General features: G+C 44.2%; 3 protein-coding genes and 1 long non-coding RNA gene across 7 annotated transcripts in view; 2 read left to right on the top strand and 2 right to left on the bottom strand.

Moving 5' to 3' along the window:
* The window catches only part of LOC144072994 (odorant receptor 131-2-like), a 2,024-nt gene extending 233 nt beyond the window's left edge, over positions 1-1,791 (bottom strand). Inside the window, exons 1-3 of the mRNA XM_077598473.1 lie at positions 1,758-1,791; positions 637-1,065; positions 1-141 (exon numbers count right to left, since the gene is read on the bottom strand). The exon at positions 1-141 is cut by the window's left edge and continues 233 nt beyond it. Of these exons, the coding sequence (XP_077454599.1) occupies positions 1-141; positions 637-1,062 (567 nt within the window). The 5' untranslated portion in view covers positions 1,063-1,065; positions 1,758-1,791. The remainder of the gene's footprint in view (positions 142-636; positions 1,066-1,757) is intronic.
* A 2,552-nt stretch (positions 1,792-4,343) lies between these two features.
* LOC144072993 (sialic acid-binding Ig-like lectin 15) lies at positions 4,344-9,088 on the top strand. Of its 3 annotated transcripts, XM_077598472.1 has the most exons (6): positions 4,344-4,469; positions 5,502-5,858; positions 7,189-7,542; positions 7,603-7,700; positions 8,430-8,462; positions 8,758-9,088. In XM_077598472.1, the coding sequence occupies exons 1-6, from the start codon at positions 4,427-4,429 to the stop codon at positions 8,830-8,832; spliced, it is 960 nt and encodes a 319-aa protein (XP_077454598.1). In that variant the 5' UTR covers positions 4,344-4,426; the 3' UTR covers positions 8,833-9,088. The 3 variants fall into 3 exon arrangements, with proteins under 3 accessions (XP_077454598.1, XP_077454596.1, XP_077454597.1); XM_077598470.1 differs by lacking the exon at positions 4,344-4,469 and having other exon boundaries at positions 5,333-5,858; positions 7,608-7,700; positions 8,781-9,088; XM_077598471.1 differs by lacking the exon at positions 4,344-4,469 and having other exon boundaries at positions 5,333-5,858; positions 8,781-9,088.
* Positions 9,089-9,102: 14 nt separating this feature from the next.
* Positions 9,103-13,405, bottom strand: LOC144072996 (uncharacterized). The gene is made up of 2 exons (XR_013299989.1): positions 12,985-13,405; positions 9,103-11,610 (listed from the first exon to the last, which is right to left on the bottom strand). It is a non-coding gene; the product is annotated as an uncharacterized LOC144072996 (long non-coding RNA).
* cmtm7 (CKLF-like MARVEL transmembrane domain containing 7) lies at positions 9,189-13,444 on the top strand. 2 transcript variants are annotated; one of them, XM_077598474.1, is made up of 5 exons: positions 9,189-9,449; positions 10,622-10,798; positions 10,887-10,985; positions 11,549-11,630; positions 11,769-13,444. In XM_077598474.1, exons 1-5 carry the CDS (start codon positions 9,339-9,341, stop codon positions 11,780-11,782), a joined length of 483 nt encoding a protein of 160 aa, XP_077454600.1. In that variant the 5' UTR covers positions 9,189-9,338; the 3' UTR covers positions 11,783-13,444. The 2 variants fall into 2 exon arrangements, 1 of the variants encoding a protein (XP_077454600.1); XR_013299988.1 differs by having other exon boundaries at positions 10,887-11,630.
* The last annotated feature ends 7,406 nt before the right edge of the window (positions 13,445-20,850 follow it).

Here is a 20,850-nt window from a genome sequence, read left to right as displayed (position 1 = left end):
GATGACGGGGCTGAGGAAGCGCGGGATGATGTAGACCAGCAGGAAGAAGATGTAGCGGATCTCCAGGCTCAGCCGCGGGAAGAGCGAGATCAGCGCCGCCTGCAGGGACGGGACTACGAAGGCCAGCATGCACAGCAGCAACTGAAAGACGTGGCGGAACAAATGCGGCGCGATCAACAACCACAAAAATAGCTGAGAAAATAAGTTAAATGTGGCTACATTCGCTTATCAATGCATTGGTGTCGATGGGAAGCTGGCCCTTACCAACATGGCTGCCCTGAGGCCATTTTTGCGAGACGTCCAATTGATTTGAAGCGGGAAAGTTGGCAGCAAATGAACCCTCGTGTATACGCTGCCACCCCTCCTGCTTCAAACGCTTGGGACGTCTAGCGCCATTGAGTCGAATGTTCTTTTCGAGAAATAAGCTTGTTATGATTTCAATGCCATGTCTAATGGGAATCTCCTGTACCAACATGGCCACCCCGAGGCCATTTCGGTCGATAGGGCCGAGAAAGCTCCGTTTATGCTTCTGCCAATTGAACAGAACTTCTTATCGCTCTATTCGAAGCGTCACGGTCGACAGCGAGCGGACACCGTCGCCGAACGCGAAAGAACCCGAAGGCCGAGCGGCGCCACCTGCAGGCCGTGCAGCATGACGGTGTTGCGGGCCCGCGTGACGGAGGCCAGCCCGGCGGAGGCGGCGGCGCGGGCCGTCATCATGATCTTGCAGTAGGTGAAGAGCAGGGTGAGGACCACGAAGGACAAGTAGACGCTGTCGAAGACAAAGTTCTTGACGTAGATGGCGTGGTGGCGAAAGAGCAGCGCGTGGTCGCAGAAGATGGCGGCGCGGAAGAAGCCCGATGGCTCCCGCTGGACGCTGAGCAGCAGGTCGGTGACGGGCGGCGTGGCGGTCAGCGTCAAGATGGCGCCGATCAGCAGCAGCGTGCGCCGCACCGTGCACATTTGCGCGTAGTGGAGCGGGAAGCAGATGGACAGGTAGCGCTCCACCGACATGCCGGCCAGGATCAGCGGCGTGGAGCGCGTGGTCAGCACCGCCCACATGATCTGACCGCGGGGGAAGAAAGATGGCGTCTGTCAAGTTTTTTGGGGCTTTGGTGGATGGCAGGTTTTTTTTCCACCAAGCTGTTTGCAATTATCTCGTCAATCAACCCCCGTCTGTGTATTTAAACCCCGTGTTTATATGCGCTGGCCGGCATGGGAGTGTTTTTCGCCATGATTGCCTTTTGTCGGTGTGCGTCTCCCTCGTTGTTGGCCTACCCGGTTAAGATTGTATTTTAGTTCATTTTTCCCAGTTTTCAATATTTGTGTGGTTATTTTGGAGTTATATTTTCCATTAAAATCTTAAGTTGTGCATCAGCACTTTTGTTATGTGATAAACAAAAGATGGAAAACAAAAACAAACAAAAGACCTGACAAAATGGCCATGTAAGTGCCCCAAAATAAGCAGCAAGTTCCCCTAATATTAGCAGAAGTAATGTAAAATGAACAGAAAGTGACCCAAAATAGTCCAAAATGAAAAGAAAGTGACCCAAAATAGTCCAAAATGAACAGAAAGTGAACTAAAATAGTCCAAAATGAACATAAAGTGACCCAAAATAGATCAAAATGAACATAAAGTGAGCCAAAATAGTCCAAAATGAACAGAAAGTGACCCAAAATAGTCCAAAATGAACAGGAAGTGACAACAAAAATGGCGGCGCAATAGGATGTTAGCTTGTTTTTCTTCTTCTTCTCACCAGCAGGCAGCAGACGGACGCGTGGATCTTGCGGAAGACGAACGCGCAATCAAAGCTGACAAGCTGGAGTTATACAAGGCCAAAGTGGAGAAAGGGAGACAAGGGATGGAGGAGGCGTACACCATTGCCACCGTGAGTGTACGAAAAGCTGCAGAACGAGGTAAAAAGCACTATGACACCAAAGTGAGGAGCTCCGTGCTACAACCAGGAGAGCGCATCCTGATAAAAAACCTGACACCAGAAGGAGGAAAAATTGACAAGAGTATGGAGAGAAATAAACAGCAGCCGGTATCTCATCTTCAAGAGACAGACCAAGACAGTGGTTACGAAGATGACTTTCACTATGAGCCCCTCCAGGTGCTAAATGAGAGAGATGCCCAAGGGATGGAGTCTAAGCACAGGCCACTGCCAGCGAATCAGAGACTCGAAGTGAAGGGCCCTGCTTCCGGACCAGTACAACAAGAAGATTACTATCAGCTGGAGGACCTGCCTGGTGAGGGAACAAATCTGGCTGTTGAAGATCCTCGTGATGATCATTTATCAGAGACCTCTCCGCCAACCACTGTGAATGAACCTGAGGCGTTGACTTATGAACGGCCAAGAAGGGAGAGACATCCACCACGACGAACAACCTATGATCAGCTTGGTGTCCCCTCCTGTTATAGTACCCAGTCACCACATCAGCTGCTACCTGCTTACCCTGCACCAGGAGTGGTTCCTTGGTTAGTACACTTGCAGCCATATTACATTCAACCACCCTTTACGTATGGACTCCAACAGGCTTGAGCCTACAAGGGTGGCATGTATTATGCGAACATGGACTGTTACGACTGTGATTACAGTTTCCATCCAGTGAACGTGGACCGTACGAGTTGTGGATTATATTTGAACTGTGGCCCTTGCCGCCTGGAGTTTTCATGAGTATCAGCTTACAGAAGAGGATGTGAAATGACAAGTTCGCTAGACTGTTCAGCATTACAACCAACAAGGGGAAGATATTTGGAATATACTGATGTCGGGACGACATTTGTTTTTGTGGGGGAGAGTGTGACATACTAGAGTGTTTGATCTATTAGTGTGACATACTAGAGTGTTTGATTTATTAGTGTGACATGCTAGAGTGTTTGATTTATTAACGATTGCATGTAAAGAAGCTATGACGAGTTTGGATTGAATGTGTGTATCGGTGTTCGATTGTTGATCCTTGGATCCACATGGCAAGTGTGGGGCATGTTAAAGAAGATAGGTATTCGATTATTGATGTCTTAGCAAATAGCTTGATGCACGGGAGGTGTGCTGAATCATTACAGTAAAAGTTGGATTGAACTAACAACAACATCTCGCTGTTCTGATTATTTCCCCCTGTGTGTCAAGGTATGCTGTTTGTTGTAAAGGCTGTTTGAGTTTGGGGTTTGTAATATACACTGTTTAGCGTGTGAGAAAAGAGATAATGGTTATTAATGTTTATTTACTTTTGAATTACGGGCGTGAATGTGAGAGTCTCGGGGCACGCACATGGAATAGCATTTAGCACGCTACCTTCGGCCACCATTATCGTTGACAGTGTCTATAACGGTCATAGAAAGGATGTTATATTGTTGATATTGCATTGTTTGCCCTGTTGAATAATAGTAGGACTACTGGAAGTTGTAATGGGAAAAGATATGACAAGTTATGACCGTGTGTTGAACGAGTGTGTGTGTGCATTGTGTTTTGGGTTCTAACGTGTTGATAATGTATATATATGGGTGTAATTGTATGTTATGGGTTTTTGTGTTAATTGATTACAGTAAAAGTTTGGATTGAAGTAACAACAACATTTCGCTGTTCTGATTATTTCCCCCTGTGTCTCAAGATCGAATGCAGGGTGTAACACTAGCAGATTAATTAGCATTTTTACTGTACATCTTTACTATATTTTTCTTTGTTTTGCTCGTCTTTTGTATGATTTTTTTGTCTTTGTGTTGTTTTTGCTCAGTACTTTAGTAGTTATTTTTATAGTTTTGGAGAATTAGCCTTGCCACTTGCTTACTTAGGGTGCTAAGATCGTGCTAATGCTAATAATCATTTACGCTTCTGTTTTTGGCATTTTTATATGGAAGTGATTAACTACATTGACGCAGAACTAAAATACTATGTTTCTTGTCTTTGTTTTGTCTTTTTTGTAGTATTTTTTAGTTATTTTGGACATTTATTGCTGTCAATAGGTGTTTTCAACATCAATTCCTGTTGCTTATTAACTACCACAAGACAGATGGCTAAACTAATAATGACATTTAAATAAACGTGCTCAGTGGTGACCACCTTCTGCTTTATTTTGAGGAAGCATTTCTTTCAAAAACAGAGCAGAAACTTGACTTGCTGGAACCGGATTTGGCCAAAAATAGAACGGACCCCAAAAAAACATGCTCTTGCGCAAAAATAACTTGAAAATCCCTCAAAGCCACCCAAAAATCCATCAAAGCCACCCAAAAAGTAGCTTAAATGCTGCAATAACATTAGCACAAGCTACATTAGCATGTGAGGGTGCGTCTTGCAGTTATTATTATTCTTCCTTTTTTTCTTTTTGGAGTATTGAGTCATCATCCTGTGGCCTGTTTCCTTCCTGGCTTGCTGTCAGTCAAGCGTCGACGGACGTTTTGGCGGTTGGCCGCACGCCTCGGGTCAACATGCTGGACTTTTTTGGAATGCTACTGAGCGCTATCGTCACAGGTGAGTTGTGCTAGCGTAGCGTACGTAGCATCCTGGTTTTCCAGGCAGGAGAACATTAAGAGGATCTTGTGGTTTTTTTTGGGTGGTGTGAAAAGAGGACGCTAATCTTGAAACGTGGTTGACATTTACAACCACGTCTTGTCATAATTTGATCTGTGGTGGATCATTTTGAAATATTTTGTGGGGTTATTTATGACGTGTTGCCATTTTCTGACTATTTTTGCGGGGCAAGAGTTGGACTCATTGAATATTTATTGTATTTTTTTATAGGCAGCAATTTGAACATCAATGCTTTAATTTTGAGAAGCAAAATGTAATGAAGAATTGAGTTTAAATGTAATTGATTGAGAAGATGTTTCAAATTTTCAGACATTTTGGTTGATGGGAAACAAAATGGCAGGTTGAAACCAAAATAATTTACTGAAGAATTGCGTTAAATTGGACTACACTGTTTAGAAATATTTGAAATTTTGGTCAATGAGACAAAAAATGGCATATTTTCACATTTCTGCCATGAACTGAATTGATTTTAATCCCAAATCCATTTGAGCTGGAAACGTGGCACCAAATGAAGCAACATTCATTCTCTGTCAACCCTCCCACTTCAAGCGGATTGGACACCTGGCGCTATCCACGGCAGCAAAAGAGTCAATAGCAGATGCTTTGACAAAGAAAACTTTCCATTAAGAAATATAAGCTAGCTACGATTAGATTTGAATGTCAACGCAATGCTTTTGATGGGAACTCTTGCCCCTGCCAACATGGCCGCCAGGAGCCCATGTTAGTAGGGGCAGAGAAAGCTTTTTTGTGCTTCTGCCATGAATAGAGAGGAGTTCATCATTAGTTGACGGCCAATTGATTGTACACGGGAGGGTGGGGGGCGAATGAACGTTGATTCGTTCGCTCCCAACCCTCCCACTTCAAATAGATTGGACATCTACCGTCACCAATATCGACCAATCAGTTATTCATCGGCAAATACAAAAATGAACGGCGCAGATTGGCTCATTTTCTCCCCGGCGGCCCCCGCAGGAAGCGTCTGCCTTTCCGAGTTGACTTTAAACGTCTCCACGGAGGTCAAGGTCATACGAGGACAGGAAGCCCTCCTGGGGTGCTCCTTCACCCCTCCCCGGCGGGCGGATTTCCCCGGCAACATTCGGGTGAGCTGGTCCAGGCACGCCAAGGGGGAAGCTTTCTTCCAGTGCGAAGTCAACGCCACCGCTCCGGCACCCTCCTGCCTGGGCGTGGAGGGCTACTCGTTGGTGGGCGACCTCCGGCGGGGGGCGTCCTCGCTGCTCATTGGAAAGGCGCTGGATCAGGGCGAGTACTTTTGCAAGGTCACCGTGGGGCGAGAAAAAGCGCAGGAAAAGTTGATTCTCAGAGTACAAGGTAAAGACGCAGTCGTATTCTCAAGGGTCGCGGGGGGGTGCTGGAGCCAGCCAAGTATGGGGGACACCCTGAATGGGCGGCCAGTCAATCCCATGGCACAAAGGACAACCGATTGTAGCTAGGGTCAAACAATTTAGACTTTTCAACCAATTAGCCTAGCCTAGCCTAGCATGCAAGTTTTTTTCCGAAGTAGTACCTGGAGAAAGGCCACGCAAGCCCGGGGAGAACGTGTAAACTCCACACAGGAAGGTCCGGACCTGGCATCGAACCCACGACCCCAGGACTGTGAATCGTTTGGTGTTTTTAACCCCTTTGTAGATTGCTTAAGTTTGTCTGTTTATGTTTTGGGGTCATTTTGGGGTACTCGGATGATTCGCCGAAAGACGTTTCGCCGACGGACAGGTCGCCGACTGGCGTTTCGCCGACGGACGTTTGACAGACGGACAGGTCGCCGAATGGACGTTCGGCCGAACGTTCATTCGGCCGAACGGAGGTTTTGCCGAAACGGGATTCGCGCGCTCGCCCCGCCCCCGGATGGTGTGTGTCCAAGTTTTTCAACCTCGGCCCGCGGGCCATATACGGCCCGTTAGGATTTTTAATCCGGCCCACCGCCGGCGTTGTCCAAATGATAGTAAAAATCAATGATTCATTTCCCTTTGCCGCTCATTACTCTCAATTTATGAGTCTACCGTCAATGGCAGCCCGGGAATAAGCACTGTTGGGCAGGCAGATGTAGCAGAACCGAGCCGTAAAATGACAGCAATCGGGTCAAATCCATCCTAAAACAGCATTTAATGATTAAATACAAATACTGGAGCTTTTTGGACACTAGAACCGAGCCCAGGGAAGTGAATTGCTTGGTAAAATGTCGTTCGGTGAAACGTCCATTCGGCGACCTGTCCCTCTGTCAAACGTCCGTCGGCGAAACGTCTTTCGGCGAATCATCCGGTCACGCATTTTGGTTATTAAAAAAGTGGGGCGGAATGGTTAGGATTGACTTTAGGGGATGTTTGTTGGTTTTTTCGGCGGCCTTATGGTTCAGGGGTCGTGGGTTCGATCCCAGGTGGGTCCTCACTGTGTTGAGTTAGGGTTCTCTGCGGGCTCGCGTGGGTTTTCTTCGGGTACGCCACTTTGTATGCATGCTAGGCTAATTGTAGGCTATACCGTCCTTAGCAATAAGTCATTGGTTGTTTGTCCCCTCGTGCCCTACCATTGGCTGGCCGTCGATTCGGATAGGCTCCAGGCTCCACCCCTTCCCCCCGCGACCCTTGTGAGGAGAAGCGGTGGGGAATATGAAGGAAGGAAGGAATGTTCTCTCTTCCGCCGTCAGCGAAGCCGTCCATCGTGAACCTTTCGTCGTTCGTCGTCGGCAACCAAACCATGTTGCAGTGCATCGCCGAGGGCGACCCGCTGCCGGACATCACCTGGCTGTCGGAATCCGGCCGTCCGTTAGACGCGTCGACGGCCCCGGCGGGGCCCAACCAACTCTACAGCTCGGTGCCCTACGAGGGTCAGGGGGAGCTGACCTGCCTGGCCGTGAGCGCTCTGGGGCGGACCCACAGGAAGCACGGACAGCATAGACAAAAGGGGTGGGAGACGGCGGCCCTCGCCGCCGGCATCGCGGTGGCGGTGACGCTGCTGTTGGTCGCGGTGGTCGTCGTGGCGTATCGTTTGAGGCTCAGAGGTGAGGCCGCCGTGTCATCAAAAAAAGAGGCGGTCCTAAAATGTGATGTATTTGTGTGAGAAAAGGAGCAGAGCGCCCAGTTCAGTTCTCCCAGGAGCCACCAGGCGGCGCCGCTGAGTTTCAGCCTGCTTATTCCACTGTTGCGCTTCCTCAAGTCTGTGAGTGTCGTCCATATTGTTGCGAATGTTTTAAATCAAGGGTGTCAGACTCGGGTTGGTTGGCGGGCCGCATTAATGTCAACTCGGTTTCACGTGGACCATTTTAGATAGAATATTTAGATTTTTTTTTATTATAAATGGATTAAAAGAACTGGATTAAAAGCCATGAATATTCCGTTTTTATAGATCTAAAACTATGTTTATTTTAGATTTTTTTTTAAATATTTTTAGATTTTACAAAATGATTTTTGAACTAAAAACACAGAAAAAATGGATTAAAATGACAATTATTGATTTAAAAGGGGGAAAATCCGGAAATTTAATATACATCTATACTGTTCATTTGAATTTGATCCTAAAACAGAAAGTCAGCACTCTTGATTTACTTTCCCGGGCCGCACAAAATGATTTGGCGGGCCAGATTTGGCCCCCGGGCCGCCACTTTTGACACCTGTGTTTTAAATCGTTAACAAGCCTGGTGTATTTATAGAATTAACATATCTTTATGTATTTATATATTTCATTTGTACATCTATATATGCTAGTACATGCATGTAGTATATATGTTTATATATTGTTGTGGTAGTTTGTGGAAGAAGGATAAAAATGTATGTTCAAAATGTCCATTGATGAGAATAGATGCCCAGACCATTTGGACAAGGAAAGATGGCAGTGACTATAGATATTGTTTTCTATTAATGTGTAAACTTTACTTACTTGTGATTGCAGGTGAAGGTGTGCCCAACAAAAGACAAAAACAAGGTGAGAGTTCACGAGAATGTCCCGCAATCTAAAGGAAGTGACCCGTAAAAGGAATTTCAAATTAAATTCATGATGTGACCCAAATGAACTCATCACCTACAATTGAAAACATCATTTTAATTTGGAGGACTGGCTGCTTTCGCCGTTGGTGGTTTTTATTTTTTTACCCCCAAAAAACAAAAATATGAACAGGAAGTGATAAGAAATTAACAGGAAGTGACCTAAGACATTTTCAATTGAAGCTTTTTTTAGATCTTCCTGAATCTTTTTCTCATTTTTGTCTTATTTCAGTCAGATGTTCATTTTTTGTCATTTCAGGTGTTTTGTACTCGACGGTAAATCTGCATTAGTCATCTTCGTCATATTCTGAAATTTTGGGAATCATCGCCGACTTCCTGTTTATTCCCCGCTGGCCAAGAAATCACCCCGAAAGTTTTAGTTTGATAGTTTTTGCTGTTTCCTTTTCTTTCTTTCTTGTTTTTAATGTTAGATTGTTGTCTTTTTTGTACACTTGTAGCTTTTGTTTGAGCATTTTTGTTTTCTTTTGGAGATTGTTTTCTTTATAAGAAAAATAAAACTACGTAGTTTAGTTTTGTCATGAAAACAAACAGCTTCATTAAAAAGAATGAACAAAACAAGCTTCAAGGCCTTTAACCCTTCTTTTATTGTGTAAGACAGCACCGGAACCGAGCGCGCACGCGAGTCATTTTGTTGTGAAATGCGCCACCGGAAGTGTGCGAGCCCGTTGGGCGTGTTTTGGTCCATCCTGAAGCATTTCCACGAGACCAACTGGACTTGTTTGCATATTTTTGGGTCTTTTTTTTCCGCCCCACGTCGTCCAAGTGTTGTTTTTCGGTTTTCGGAAGGCTGGCAAAGATGTCTCACGCGGTCAGCCCGACCAGCACCGGCAGGAGTTCGACGTCGGACGGCGTCTTCAGTCTGGGATACACCCGAACCATCCCGGGACTGCTCATCATGGCGCAAATGGTCAGACAAATGAAAAATAAACAATAACAACACTGGCTAGCTTAAACACACCTTTAGCTAGCAGCAGAGTTAAAGGTGTAATGATGCTATGATGCTAGCTAGTGGGAAGTCAATCGAAGTGGATGAGGAGCAGCATTATTTGGGTGGGGTTCAAAAAAAAACGCTCTAGCTTAATGTTTGACATGAGTTAACTCATTAGTCGCCGTCGACGGTGGCTGACGTCCAATTTGTTTGGACTGGGAGGGTTGGAAGGGTGGCCAATGAGTTGAGGAACTTTGGGGTGATGGAATGAGCCCTTATTAGTTGTGTTATAGTTATGCTATTTTTTTTTTAAAGAAGAAAAAGTAGTAGTTTGCTTGAATTTGGGCGCAAAATAATGTAAATAATGCAGTTTGGTGGTCTAGAAATGCTCGTAGATTTGGGGTCACTTTTTGCAGGTATTGAGAAAAATCTGGGTCACTATCTATTGATTTTGGATAACTTCCTGTTGGTTTTGGGGCATTTATAGGTCACTTCCTGTTGATTCTGTTACTTCCTAGCTATTTGGATCAATTCTATTGATTTTGGATCACTTCCTTTGGATTTCTGTGAAATTAAACGTCACTTCCTGTTTATTTTGGTCATCTCTTGGTCACTTTCTGTTGAATTAGAGGAACTTTTGGGCTACTTCATATTTATTTGGGTCATCTCCAGGTTACTTCATGTTGATTTGGGATCACTTCCTTTTGATTTTGGGTCATTCTTGTTGATTATGGGTCACTTTGTATTTTGGGGTCATTTTCGGGTCACTTCTTGGTGATTTTGGATAACTTCCTGTTGATTTGGGGGCATTTTGGGGTCAATCGCAATTGATTTTAAACCACTTTATATTTCTTTGGGGAACTTTCTGTTGATTTTGGGTAAAAAAATAAATTAAAAAAACTCCTATTGATTTTGGAGCTTGGGTCACTTCCGGTTCATTTTGGGGGGTTTCTAAAAAAAATATGATCATTGCTAGATCTTTTTTTGTGGGTACATGAATTTATATTTTTGGGGGGCGGAGATAAAAAATCAACTTGAATGGAAAATTTCTAGCATGAAGTGACCACGAGATATGAAATGAGCCAAAAACAATTGAGTGTTTGACGAACATCTGGTCTTTTCCAAGCGTAATGTGGCGACATGACCTGCAGGTGGCGCTGCTGGTGACGTTCCTGTGCGTGCGCTGCACGCAGGGCTGGCCCAGTTGGGCCGCCTTCCAGTTCTTCGAGGTGGTGGCCTCGTGGTTCCTGGTGGTGCTCCTCATCTTCTTCCTCATGCACCTGTGCCGCCTGCAGGCCAAGATGCCGTGCATCAATTGGCCGCTCACCGTAAGCCACGCCCACCGCCGTCCTTTCCTTCTCCTCTTTATTTTGATTGATTTTTCTCCTCCTTCTCTCCTTTTCTTCCGTCTCGTAGGAGTTCTTCCACTACTCGGTGGGCACGGTGCTGATTTGCATCGCCTCCGTTGTGGCGGCGGCGAAGAGCGGAGGCGTGTCCGCCCTGGTGGTGGCGTCCGTGAGTCCGCCGTATTCATCTGCAAACGGGGGTGTCAAACTCGCTTGGGTCGGCAGGCCAACTAGATCTCTTGTGGACTGGCAACCACCGCCAATTTGGGTCAATTGGATATCTACGGTTGTCAATAACAGGCGATGAGTTCGTTCTGGGTCACTTCCTTCTCATTTTACGGTACTTAAAAGGTCACTTCCGGTCAATTTTGGATCCTTTCTGTGAGTTTCGGGCATTTTCAAGTGACTTCCTGTGACTTTTGGGTATTTTCATGGGACTTCCTGTGACTTTTGGACATTTCCAGGTGACTTCCTGTGACTTTTGGGCATTTCCAAGTGACTTCCTGTGACTTTTGGGCATTTCCCAGTGACTTCCTCTGACATTTGGGAATTTCCAGATGACTTCCTGTGACTTTTGGGGTCTTTTAAGGTTCCCTATGAACTCATTGGCTGCTCATGGACCGCTTGTGGGCCACTTTTGGCCCACGGCCCGCACCTTTGACACCCCTGATCTCCATGTTTGATATCATTTTTTTTGTTCTTGTGTTGATGTTTGCTCTTTTTCTTTGTCAGGTGTTTGGTTTCATCACCAGCTTCTTGATGGCAGTCAGCTTGTGGACATCTTACAGTGTCTCCTGTGGACCACACCACTCTGGTAAGAAATATTATTATTATTATTAGCAACTGAGATTTTCTTTCTTTTTTTGTACTCGTTAATAAGATATATATATATTTTTTTGGTCGTAATGACAAAAATATGACGGGTCACATGACGATCATTTCCCGCACCCAGGCGCGGTCGTGTAACATCTCCAAATACGATTGGCCGCCTCCGGAGCCGGCTCAGTTTTCCGCCCAGCGACCGGCCCATCCTTCAACGTGATTGGTTGAGAGTCTGGCGCTGAAAAATGACGCCGGGGCTCCGGAAAAGTCACGTCCGCGTCGTCGCGACCCAACGACAACGGGCGCGAACGACGCCCAGTCGACTCGCCGACGACATTTCCCATCATTCCCGCTACTTTTTGTCGCTTTCTTGTTTTGGACGACGAGAGAGCGGCGCCCTCTGTTGCCCGTCGTGTGCCATAAAATCCTGCCTGTTTTTTGTTTGTTTGGAAATTTCTCGCCGTTTACACGATCTGCACGGTGCTAGTCTTAAAAAAAATGTTCCATCGAGAATATAAAGTTTACAAAAGCGATAACGATTATTGTTATTACGATTTTTACACTTACACTTAGAAAATGAAAACGTGGAAGCACACGGAGTCGTCACACTGTTTAAAAAAAACATCTTTGACGTTTGCGTCAAATTGCGGTCATGTTAGCATAACACCTAGCGTCAGGTGACCTGCACGTACCGTGACCAATCACACGCTTGTTTGTCGGGATCATCGAAAAGTGTGAAGAAGCTTTTAGAGTTGCTGTTCATTTTCATTGTTTTTATGATGTATCTTGCTGAAATGTTTGTATTTAAGGGGTTTAAACTCCTTCCATCGCACTTTTTGGAACGTTAGCAACAAATTGGTCGAGACTAGTTAGGCTGATAAATTCCTACAGTAGTGAGTAGGTTTAAAAAAACAAAAAAAATCACCAATTAATATAAAATTGGGTAAACACGTCTTTCTTAAAAGTCTGTATGACCCATGCCTGAAGTTGTTATTGGTTTGAATAAGCTACTTTTAGCCAAAAGTAAGAGTAAAAAAAAGAAAAAGAAAATCAGCTCTGCTAGAAATTGAACTACAAATCCGCCATTTTGGTTCTGACTAGCCACTTTCGCTAAGGAATACACCCAAACAAAGTATCCTGATAGTTTGCTTAATGAGCAAAATGAACGAGCATTAAAATGTAACGAACTCTAAGAATGTCCTGACGAAACTGATGTTCACGTAGCAATATTAGCAACTTAGCATGTAGACGTTTAACCTCATTACACATGCTAGCTGTTAGCAAGCACTGCAATACATTTTTACACTTTATGAAGAAAAGAAAATGTGAAACTTGTTTTTACCTACTTTTTTTGTTTGAATGTTCCAACGTTGGGAAGTAGAAGCCTCGCCTAGCTGTCAATCCACTTTTAAACTGACCAAAGTGACAAAAACAAGATGAACGATCTTATTATTTGCCATGTAAATGGGTAGAAAGCATTTGTATATGTTATTGTAACACATTATCCTTATTTATATCATGTCTTCCAGTGACTGAATGTTTAAATCCTGCTGCAACTTGAGTTTTCTTCACGCGAATTATTTTCTATTTGTGCACTGGAGCTCTTAAAAGCCCCAAAAGAGTGGCTTTTTCACGGCTAGGTCTCCCCGAAAGTGCCTTAACGTGACACACATGATGACGCGGTTAGCATGCTAGGTGCTAGCCTGACGCTAGGAGACGCGAGGAGCACAACATCCGCACGTGCTTAAATGTTTATTTCAACGTTGTCTTGTGCTGCATGATTGCAATTAAACATTATTGCACCAACACGTGACTCTTATTTGACCCTTTATTTCACATTATTTAAATCCCGAAACTTCGGAGCTAACCGGAAGTGCGAGTCCCCGTCACAGTCAAGGAAATACAAGTGCACTTGCAGTTGTAGACCACTGGAGGACGCTATAAAACAAGTTTTAGAATCGAATATACGCCGATTTGTAACGTCAGATAACTTTGGCTTTGTTGTGGATAAAAAAGCCAAGTCAACTCCTCGCTGACCGGAAGTCTCACTTATCATGTGGCATCATATGACGCAGAATATACGTTATTAATAGCGCACAAGTGATAAAATATGAGCAATATTTCCCCTCCTCGGCACAAATGCGCACACAACTGTGAAAATAGGCACTGAAATGTGCGCAAACACTGACTGCCATTGACGTCTATAGCCTTAAAAATTAACTGTATTTTTTTCTTTTTTTACACCAGCAGTAACATTAAAATATGAGTCACTTATAACACTCACCCTAAAGAAACACATGGACAACCTTCCTCAATTTTAAACGCCATTCATCATGTAACTCGTTGTGTGCCATTGTCGAGGATAAACGTCCAATCCAACTTGTACAAGTGGAAAATATTCTCATGAGAAAATGCACCAAGAGCTCATCTGTCCATCAGGAGGTGTATCCATGACAACAGAAAACATTAGCCCTCTCCTTGAATTGAATTGGACGTCTATTGTTGTCAATGGCAGCCACTGAATCCATTTTGGTCTCTTCCTTGTTTATTTTAGGGTGCTTACGGGTCACTTAAGGTCACTTCCGGTACATTTCAAGACATTCCAGGCTCACTTCCTGTAGATTTCATGTTGATATTAGGGCATATCTGGGTCACTTCCTGTTTATTGGTCACTTCCGGTTGATTTTGAAGCATTTTTATGCCACTTCCTATTGATTTCTTTTAGTTTTAGCTCACATATGGGTCACTTCTAGCATATTTTGGGTAATTTGCTATTGATTTTAGAGCACGGCTAGATCACTTCCTGTTTATTGGTCACTTCCTGTTGATTTTGAAGCATTTTTATGCCACTTCCTATTGATTTCTTTTAGTTTTAGCTCACATATGGGTCACTTCTAGCATATTTTGGGTAATTTGCTATTGATTTTAGAGCACAACTGGGTCACTTCCTGCTAGTTGGTCACTTCCTGTTGATTTTGAAGCATTTCTATGTCACTTCCTATTGATTTCTTTTAGTTTTAGCACACATATGGGTCACTTCTAGCATACTTTGGGTAATTTGCTATTGATTTTAAGGCATAACTGGGTCACTTCCTGCTGATTGGTCATTTCCTGTTTGGTTTGGAAGGGTTTCCAGCTCACTTCCTCTGGAAAAAAATGTTTTAAAGCATTATTTTAATACCAATACAGAGTTGAATATTTTAGCAACATGACAACCGTACGTGTGATTGGCTGCGTTAGCGGCGGCTCCGGTTGTCAGGTGAGGAAACGGTTGCCATGGTTACCGTTAATGACATATTTATTGTTCTACTTTGAACTTCCCCAACATACGCTTCGGCGCATTTCTGAGTATCGGCGATGGCGCCAACCGCGTCCGCTGGTTTGGACTGGTGGAGAGTTCAAAGGTTATTCCCCAGCTGCTTCTTAATGAGGGAAAAATCTCACGCAAGCCAAAATACACAAAGCTGTTGCCACTTAAGATCGTTAAGTAATTAGCGAGCGTCCAAAGAAAAGGGATTGGATGGCGAGTGTTGCCCATGACAATGAAGGATGTGCATTTGCAGCCGTTCCTCCTGGTTTCAATGAATTGGACGGATGTCTGACAGCTCATTTTTTGGCTCACTTAGTGATTAATTTTGAAAATAAAAAATATCGGAATAAAAATTCATGATATTTTGTCCATGAATACTTGTGAAATAATTCCAATTTGTATTAATTCTATCATGGCTAATAATTCCAAATTGTAATAATTCTATTTGGGCTAATAATTCCAAATTGTAATAATTCTATCATGCTAATAATTTCAAATTGTAATAATTCAATCGTGGCTAGTAATTCAAAATTGTAATAATTCTGTCATGGCTAATAATTCCAATTTGTAATAATTCTATCATGGCTAATAATTCCAAATTGTAATAATTCATTCATGGCTTTTCCACTGGTTGCGCTGCTTCCAGATGTCCAGTGTCTTTTCATATTGAAGCACTTAACCAATCCCATTTCAGCCATGATCTGTTGCCAGGGTCAGAAATCTGCCTTGAGGCCTTCACAATCACTTCTGAGCTTCCCGTAGCATTAAATAGGCATCGATAATACTGTTGCTTTAACCAATCAGATTTCGACTTGGCGACACCAAGGCCTTTGCTTTCACCAACTACGATTGGCTAGTGATAGAGTGGACTAGCCAGAGCTAGCAAGCTGTATCCTGAGCAAGCTGTACAAGCAAATATATTGTTGTTTTGATTGTATAGCGGTTGTTGTCAAGCCACAATGGCCAAAGGGGGAGAAGAAATGGATTTGCTGGCAGTTATTTACGGTCAAAGCCATTTTCTAGACGGACTTTTCAAGAAAAGCTGGATATCGTTAAGACAACTCTGAAGCTAGCAAGCCTGTCCCAACCAGGACTGGACATTCAAAGCCATGGGATCAAAACCTACGACACAAATAGCACAGGACCAGCATTAGCTTCAATGCCGATGGTGAGTAAAAAGCTTAATATTCCTAAATCATATTTCAATTGTATGAGGTTATTATGGATGTGGCAGATGTAGCTGCAGTAAAGGTTTTATAGACATAAAATAGTTATTGATTGGATTGAGTTGGACGAGTTGCACTATTGAAGGCGTAGGTTTGAAATGTACGGCCTGTTTTTTGGGGGCATTGCCAGGTCACTTCCTGTTGGTGGTTTTGGGGGATTTCTAGGTTACTTCTTATTGCTTTCAGGTCTCTTTCTCTTGGTTTTTGGGCATTGTCATTTCTGTTGATTTGTGATTTCTTTGAAGCATTTTCGTGGCAAGGCGGGGTCACTTCCTGTTCATTTCGGGGCATTTCCAAGTCACTTCCTGTTCATTTTAGGCCGCTCTTTGTTGGATTCAGAACATTTACTGGTGACTCCCCGGGTCACTTCCTGTTCATTTGAAGGGCAATTTGAGGAAGTTGCTGTTTTTTTTTGCAATGACCAACCCTCCCAGACCCCAAAAGTATTGGACGTTTGGCAGTGTCAATGGCATTTCAATGACTTCAATATGAATGTGGGTTGGCCAAAATCATGAGGCGTACATGTATGTTCCTTTCCACGCGTGTGTCATGCATCATGTTTGTGGGGGCCGGCGCGAAAGATTCCGCAATCCGGGTTTGGCGCTGCCGGTTGCCATGGAAACCACTGAACTACCAGTATGCTGATGGGATTTCTACGACGTCCCAGCGGGCAGTGGGTTGGGGGGTGGGGGGGCGGAGCATTTCTGTAATAAAAATGGTGATTTTTTTCACGATATCGGGGGTGCTGGAGCCAAGCCCAGCTGACTCTGGGCGCCAGCCAATCACAGAGTACAATGAAACAAAATCACACTCATATCCAAGGACAAGTTAGCATCCAATTAGCCTAGCATGCATGTTTTAGGGATGTGGGAGGAAACCGGAGCACCTGGGGAAAACCCACGCAAGCCCAGGAAGAACGTGCAAACTCCACACTACAGTGAAGACCCACTTGGGTTCGAACCCTCGACCCCAAAACTGTGAGACTGACGTGCGAACCGCTCGCCCACTGGACCGCCCTTGATAATATATTCTTTATTGGACTCATAATGTTGTGATATGATATTATTGGACTGATCTCACAATTATTAAAGTGATTTTATGTAAACGCAATCGTGCACTTTAAGTAGGCCACGGTGTATGTGCGTGTTAGCATTAGCATACATTAGCATTCGGCAGAGAAGAAGCCTCCCTGGAGTTTGTTTGTTTGTTTTAATGTAATGAGTTGCTGATGGTCTCCGAACGAGACGGCGCTCCGACACCCTCGCGAGGCCGCTACTCGCCACGGTAATTACCAGCCGGTGAAATTGGAGCGTTTTTAAGAGCAGCTCCGCTAACGGCGAGCACTTCACGAATTCCAGGAAACGGTATTGCCGGGTGGCAATTGTCAAAATGACGAGTCATCATCCCGCTAAGGGCCAAAACTCATTTTTCTCGGAGTTATGATTTCCTTCAGAGGCTAAACGGGGAAAATATCCAACGTTGATAGCTGACAAAGTCAGTTTCGTGAGTTTTAAGGGGATATTGTGAGTTTTACGCCGGTTTTACCAACGTATGCTAGTGAGTTCTGGCGAGGTAGCATTAGCATTAGCATCACTTCAGGGCTCGGGGACCTTTTAGCCATAAATGAATGGTATTTTTAAATGTTATTGCTTGAGAGCTCAAAAGTCAAATGACATGAAGATGTCTTTTTAAGTCATTTCATCACTTTTATAGTAGAAAAAAGTCTATAAATTCACTTGACAACGCTGTGATGCTATTGCTAATTGTATGCATGAAGAACCGTCGTATGCAAGGGTTGGCGACCACGTGGCTCTCGAGCCGCATTCGGCTCCCGACCCAAATAAATGCATCTCTTTGCTTCTTATACTATGGCTATTTGTTCCATTTTCTCTTATTTTGACACATCAGGGCCCATTCAGATCAAATAATAAATGACATTTAAAAAATAACTTGGCAGATTGCATTTTTAAAAATACTTTTTCTGACGTAAACAGTTTTTGTCCTTACCTCTCGCAGTTTCGAATTTTGCTTCTAACTTATTGGCCACCCCTGGTCTAGATCCCTACGCACCCATCCCAAGAGCCACCTATGGCTCGTGAGCCTAGCCTCAGTATGTGGTAGACGGATCCCCAATCCCTTTGAAGCGGGAGGGTTGGCGCAAACCAACGTTATTCGTCCGTTCGTAAGCTAGCGTTTGTGGCTTTGGGCAAGCGAAAAAAGGCCAGAAGAAGATTGTTTGGCTGATGTTTTTTCCAGCTTGCTCACACGGCAAACATTGGAGAAGAAGAGTCTCCGCTGTCGTTGCCACGGCAACAGCATCGCCACACACACACACACACACACACACACACACACACACACACACACACACACACACATATATGCGCGCACACGCACACACATCCACAGAGGTAATGAGTTGGAGTGCTGCCGTTTGCATTACTGGAGTGTGTGCGGGAGGCCCGGATCAAAAAAGGAGGCGTTTGTCCTCCTTTTTTTCTGCCTTTGGCTTTCTGCCGCCATTGGCCGCCGTCGTCAATCCACACCGGGATTTTTTTTTTTTACAGATCGGGCGGCGACTCGCTCGGTCGCCGGGAATCGATAAGTCTTTCTTTACTCGGCGGGAACGTGGCAAACTTTGGGGCCCAAATGTCACGGCTGACGCCTTCGTCCCTGGCGCTCGATGACTTTGGGTCGATGGGTCAAAATTCCTCTCATGTAAGAACTTTTTTAACCGTTTTTTTTTTTTTACTTTTAGCAATGATTTTTGTTGCTCGTGGCTGGAGAAAAATGATTTCAGTAAGTCTGGGTGGGAGGCACAATGTCCTAAATTGAACAGCAAGTGACAGGAAATGAGCCAAAATGAACAGTAAGTGAAACGAAATGTCCCAAAATAAACAGGAAGTGACATGTATGTCGCAAAATGAACAGGAAGTGACACAAATTGTCCCAAAATGAACAGGAATTGACACAAATTGTCCCAATATGAACAGGAAGTGACACAAAATGTCCCAAATTAAACAGGAAGTGACACAAAATGTCCCAAAGTAAACAGGAAGTGACACAAAATGTCCCAAAATGAACATGAAGTGACACGAATGTCCCAAAATGAACAGAAAGTGACACATATTGTCCCAAAATGAACAGGAAGTGACACATATTGTCACAAAATGAACAGGAAGTGACACAAAATGTTCCAAATTAAACAGGAAGTGACACAAAATGTTCCAAATTGAACAGGTAGTGACACAAAATGTCCCAAAATGAACAGGAAGTGACACGAATGTCCCAAAACGAACAGGAAGTGACACGAATGTCCCAAAATGAACAGGAAGTGACACAAATTGTCCCAAAACGAACAGGAAGTGACACTAATGTCCCAAAATAAACAGGAAGTGGCACAAAATGTCCCAAAATAAACAGGAAGTGGCACAAAATGTCCCAAAATGAACAAGAAGTGCCACAAATTGCCCCAAAACCATTAGGAAGTGAGCCAAAATGAACAGGAAGTAACCTGGTCATACCCCCAAATGAACAATAATCACTAGCGATCGCTAGCCGCCCCACTCGGCGGACGTCCGTGGCCGTCCACGTCGACCGACGAGTTACAGCTTCCAGGAAATGAAACAGGAAGTGGACGGCGCGTTGCCGCCGCTTGCATCAGCCAAACGAGACGGAAAGCAATCTAGCGGCGCGAGATTGCGACCACAGAAGACGGAAATTTATCAAAGCAATTTTTCCTTCTCAAGCGGAACGGCAAAAGTTCCGTCGAGGCCTCCGGGGGTGACGTGACCCCGCTCAAAGTCGAGGCGCAAATTGTATTCCATTGAAATATTTCTACGTAGATGAGCTCATCTCAGTGTGGTTTCATATCAAAAAATATTTCGCAATCAGGACAATGTTTAAAATTCAGATGTGCTAAATGCTAACTTGCCGTTAATGCTATCTCATGAGTTCATCTAGATCAAGGGTGTCAGACTCGGGTTGGTTCGCGGACCGCGTTAACGTCAACTCCATTTCATGTGGGCCGGACCATTTTAGATATAATATTTAGATTATTTTTTTATATAAATGGATTAAAAGAACTGGATTAAAAGCCCTGAGTATTCCGTTTTTTATAGATCTAAAACAATGTTTATTTTAGCTTTTTTTACAAAATGATTTTTGAACTAAAAATACAGAAAAAATGGATTAAAAAATGACAATGATTGATTTAAAAGGGGGAAAATCAGGAAATATAATATATATCTATACTTTTCATTTGAATTTGATCCTAAAACAGAAAGTCGGCACTCATCATTTAATTTCCCGGGCTGCACAAAATGATGCGGCAGGCCAGATTTGGCCCCCGGGCCGCCACTTTGACACCTGTGATCTAGATTATTATTTGATTTCACCGCCTGGTCCCCGAAGTGAGCTCTGGGATAGGCTCCGGCACCCCCCGCGATCCTTGTTGTGAGGATATCATGCAATGCAGCATTTTAAATATGTTTTAGTCTTGGTTTAATATGTGGGTCGGCGTTTTGGTGGCTGAAAAAGAGAAATCAATGAAAAGTGGCTGGAATTTGGACACCTGCGCCCCACCTGGCCGCCGGCGCCGACCAATTACTGTAAATTGGACGTCCCCGGAGAGGCGGCAAAATGGATGCCGAGGGGCACCCGGAGGAGACCAACTT

This window comes from Stigmatopora argus, chromosome 4 (genome assembly GCF_051989625.1).
Source record: "Stigmatopora argus isolate UIUO_Sarg chromosome 4, RoL_Sarg_1.0, whole genome shotgun sequence".
Lineage (NCBI taxonomy): Eukaryota > Metazoa > Chordata > Actinopteri > Syngnathiformes > Syngnathidae > Stigmatopora > Stigmatopora argus.
Note: the sequence above shows the minus strand (reverse complement) of the source record. Positions and strands in the feature narration are given on the sequence as shown.

Coding starts and splice junctions, on each gene's coding strand:
- LOC144072993 (XM_077598470.1), top strand. CDS start 5,354: ATGAACGTTGATTCGTTCGCTCCCAACCCTCCCACTTCAAATAGATTG. Junction 7,543..7,607: donor GTATCGTTTGAGGCTCAGAG/GTGAGGCCGCCG, acceptor GTGTGAGAAAAG/GAGCAGAGCGCCCAGTTCAG. Junction 8,463..8,780: donor CAACAAAAGACAAAAACAAG/GTGAGAGTTCAC, acceptor TTGTCATTTCAG/GTGTTTTGTACTCGACGGTA.
- cmtm7 (XM_077598474.1), top strand. CDS start 9,339: ATGTCTCACGCGGTCAGCCCGACCAGCACCGGCAGGAGTTCGACGTCG. Junction 9,450..10,621: donor TGCTCATCATGGCGCAAATG/GTCAGACAAATG, acceptor CATGACCTGCAG/GTGGCGCTGCTGGTGACGTT. Junction 10,986..11,548: donor CCGCCCTGGTGGTGGCGTCC/GTGAGTCCGCCG, acceptor TTTCTTTGTCAG/GTGTTTGGTTTCATCACCAG.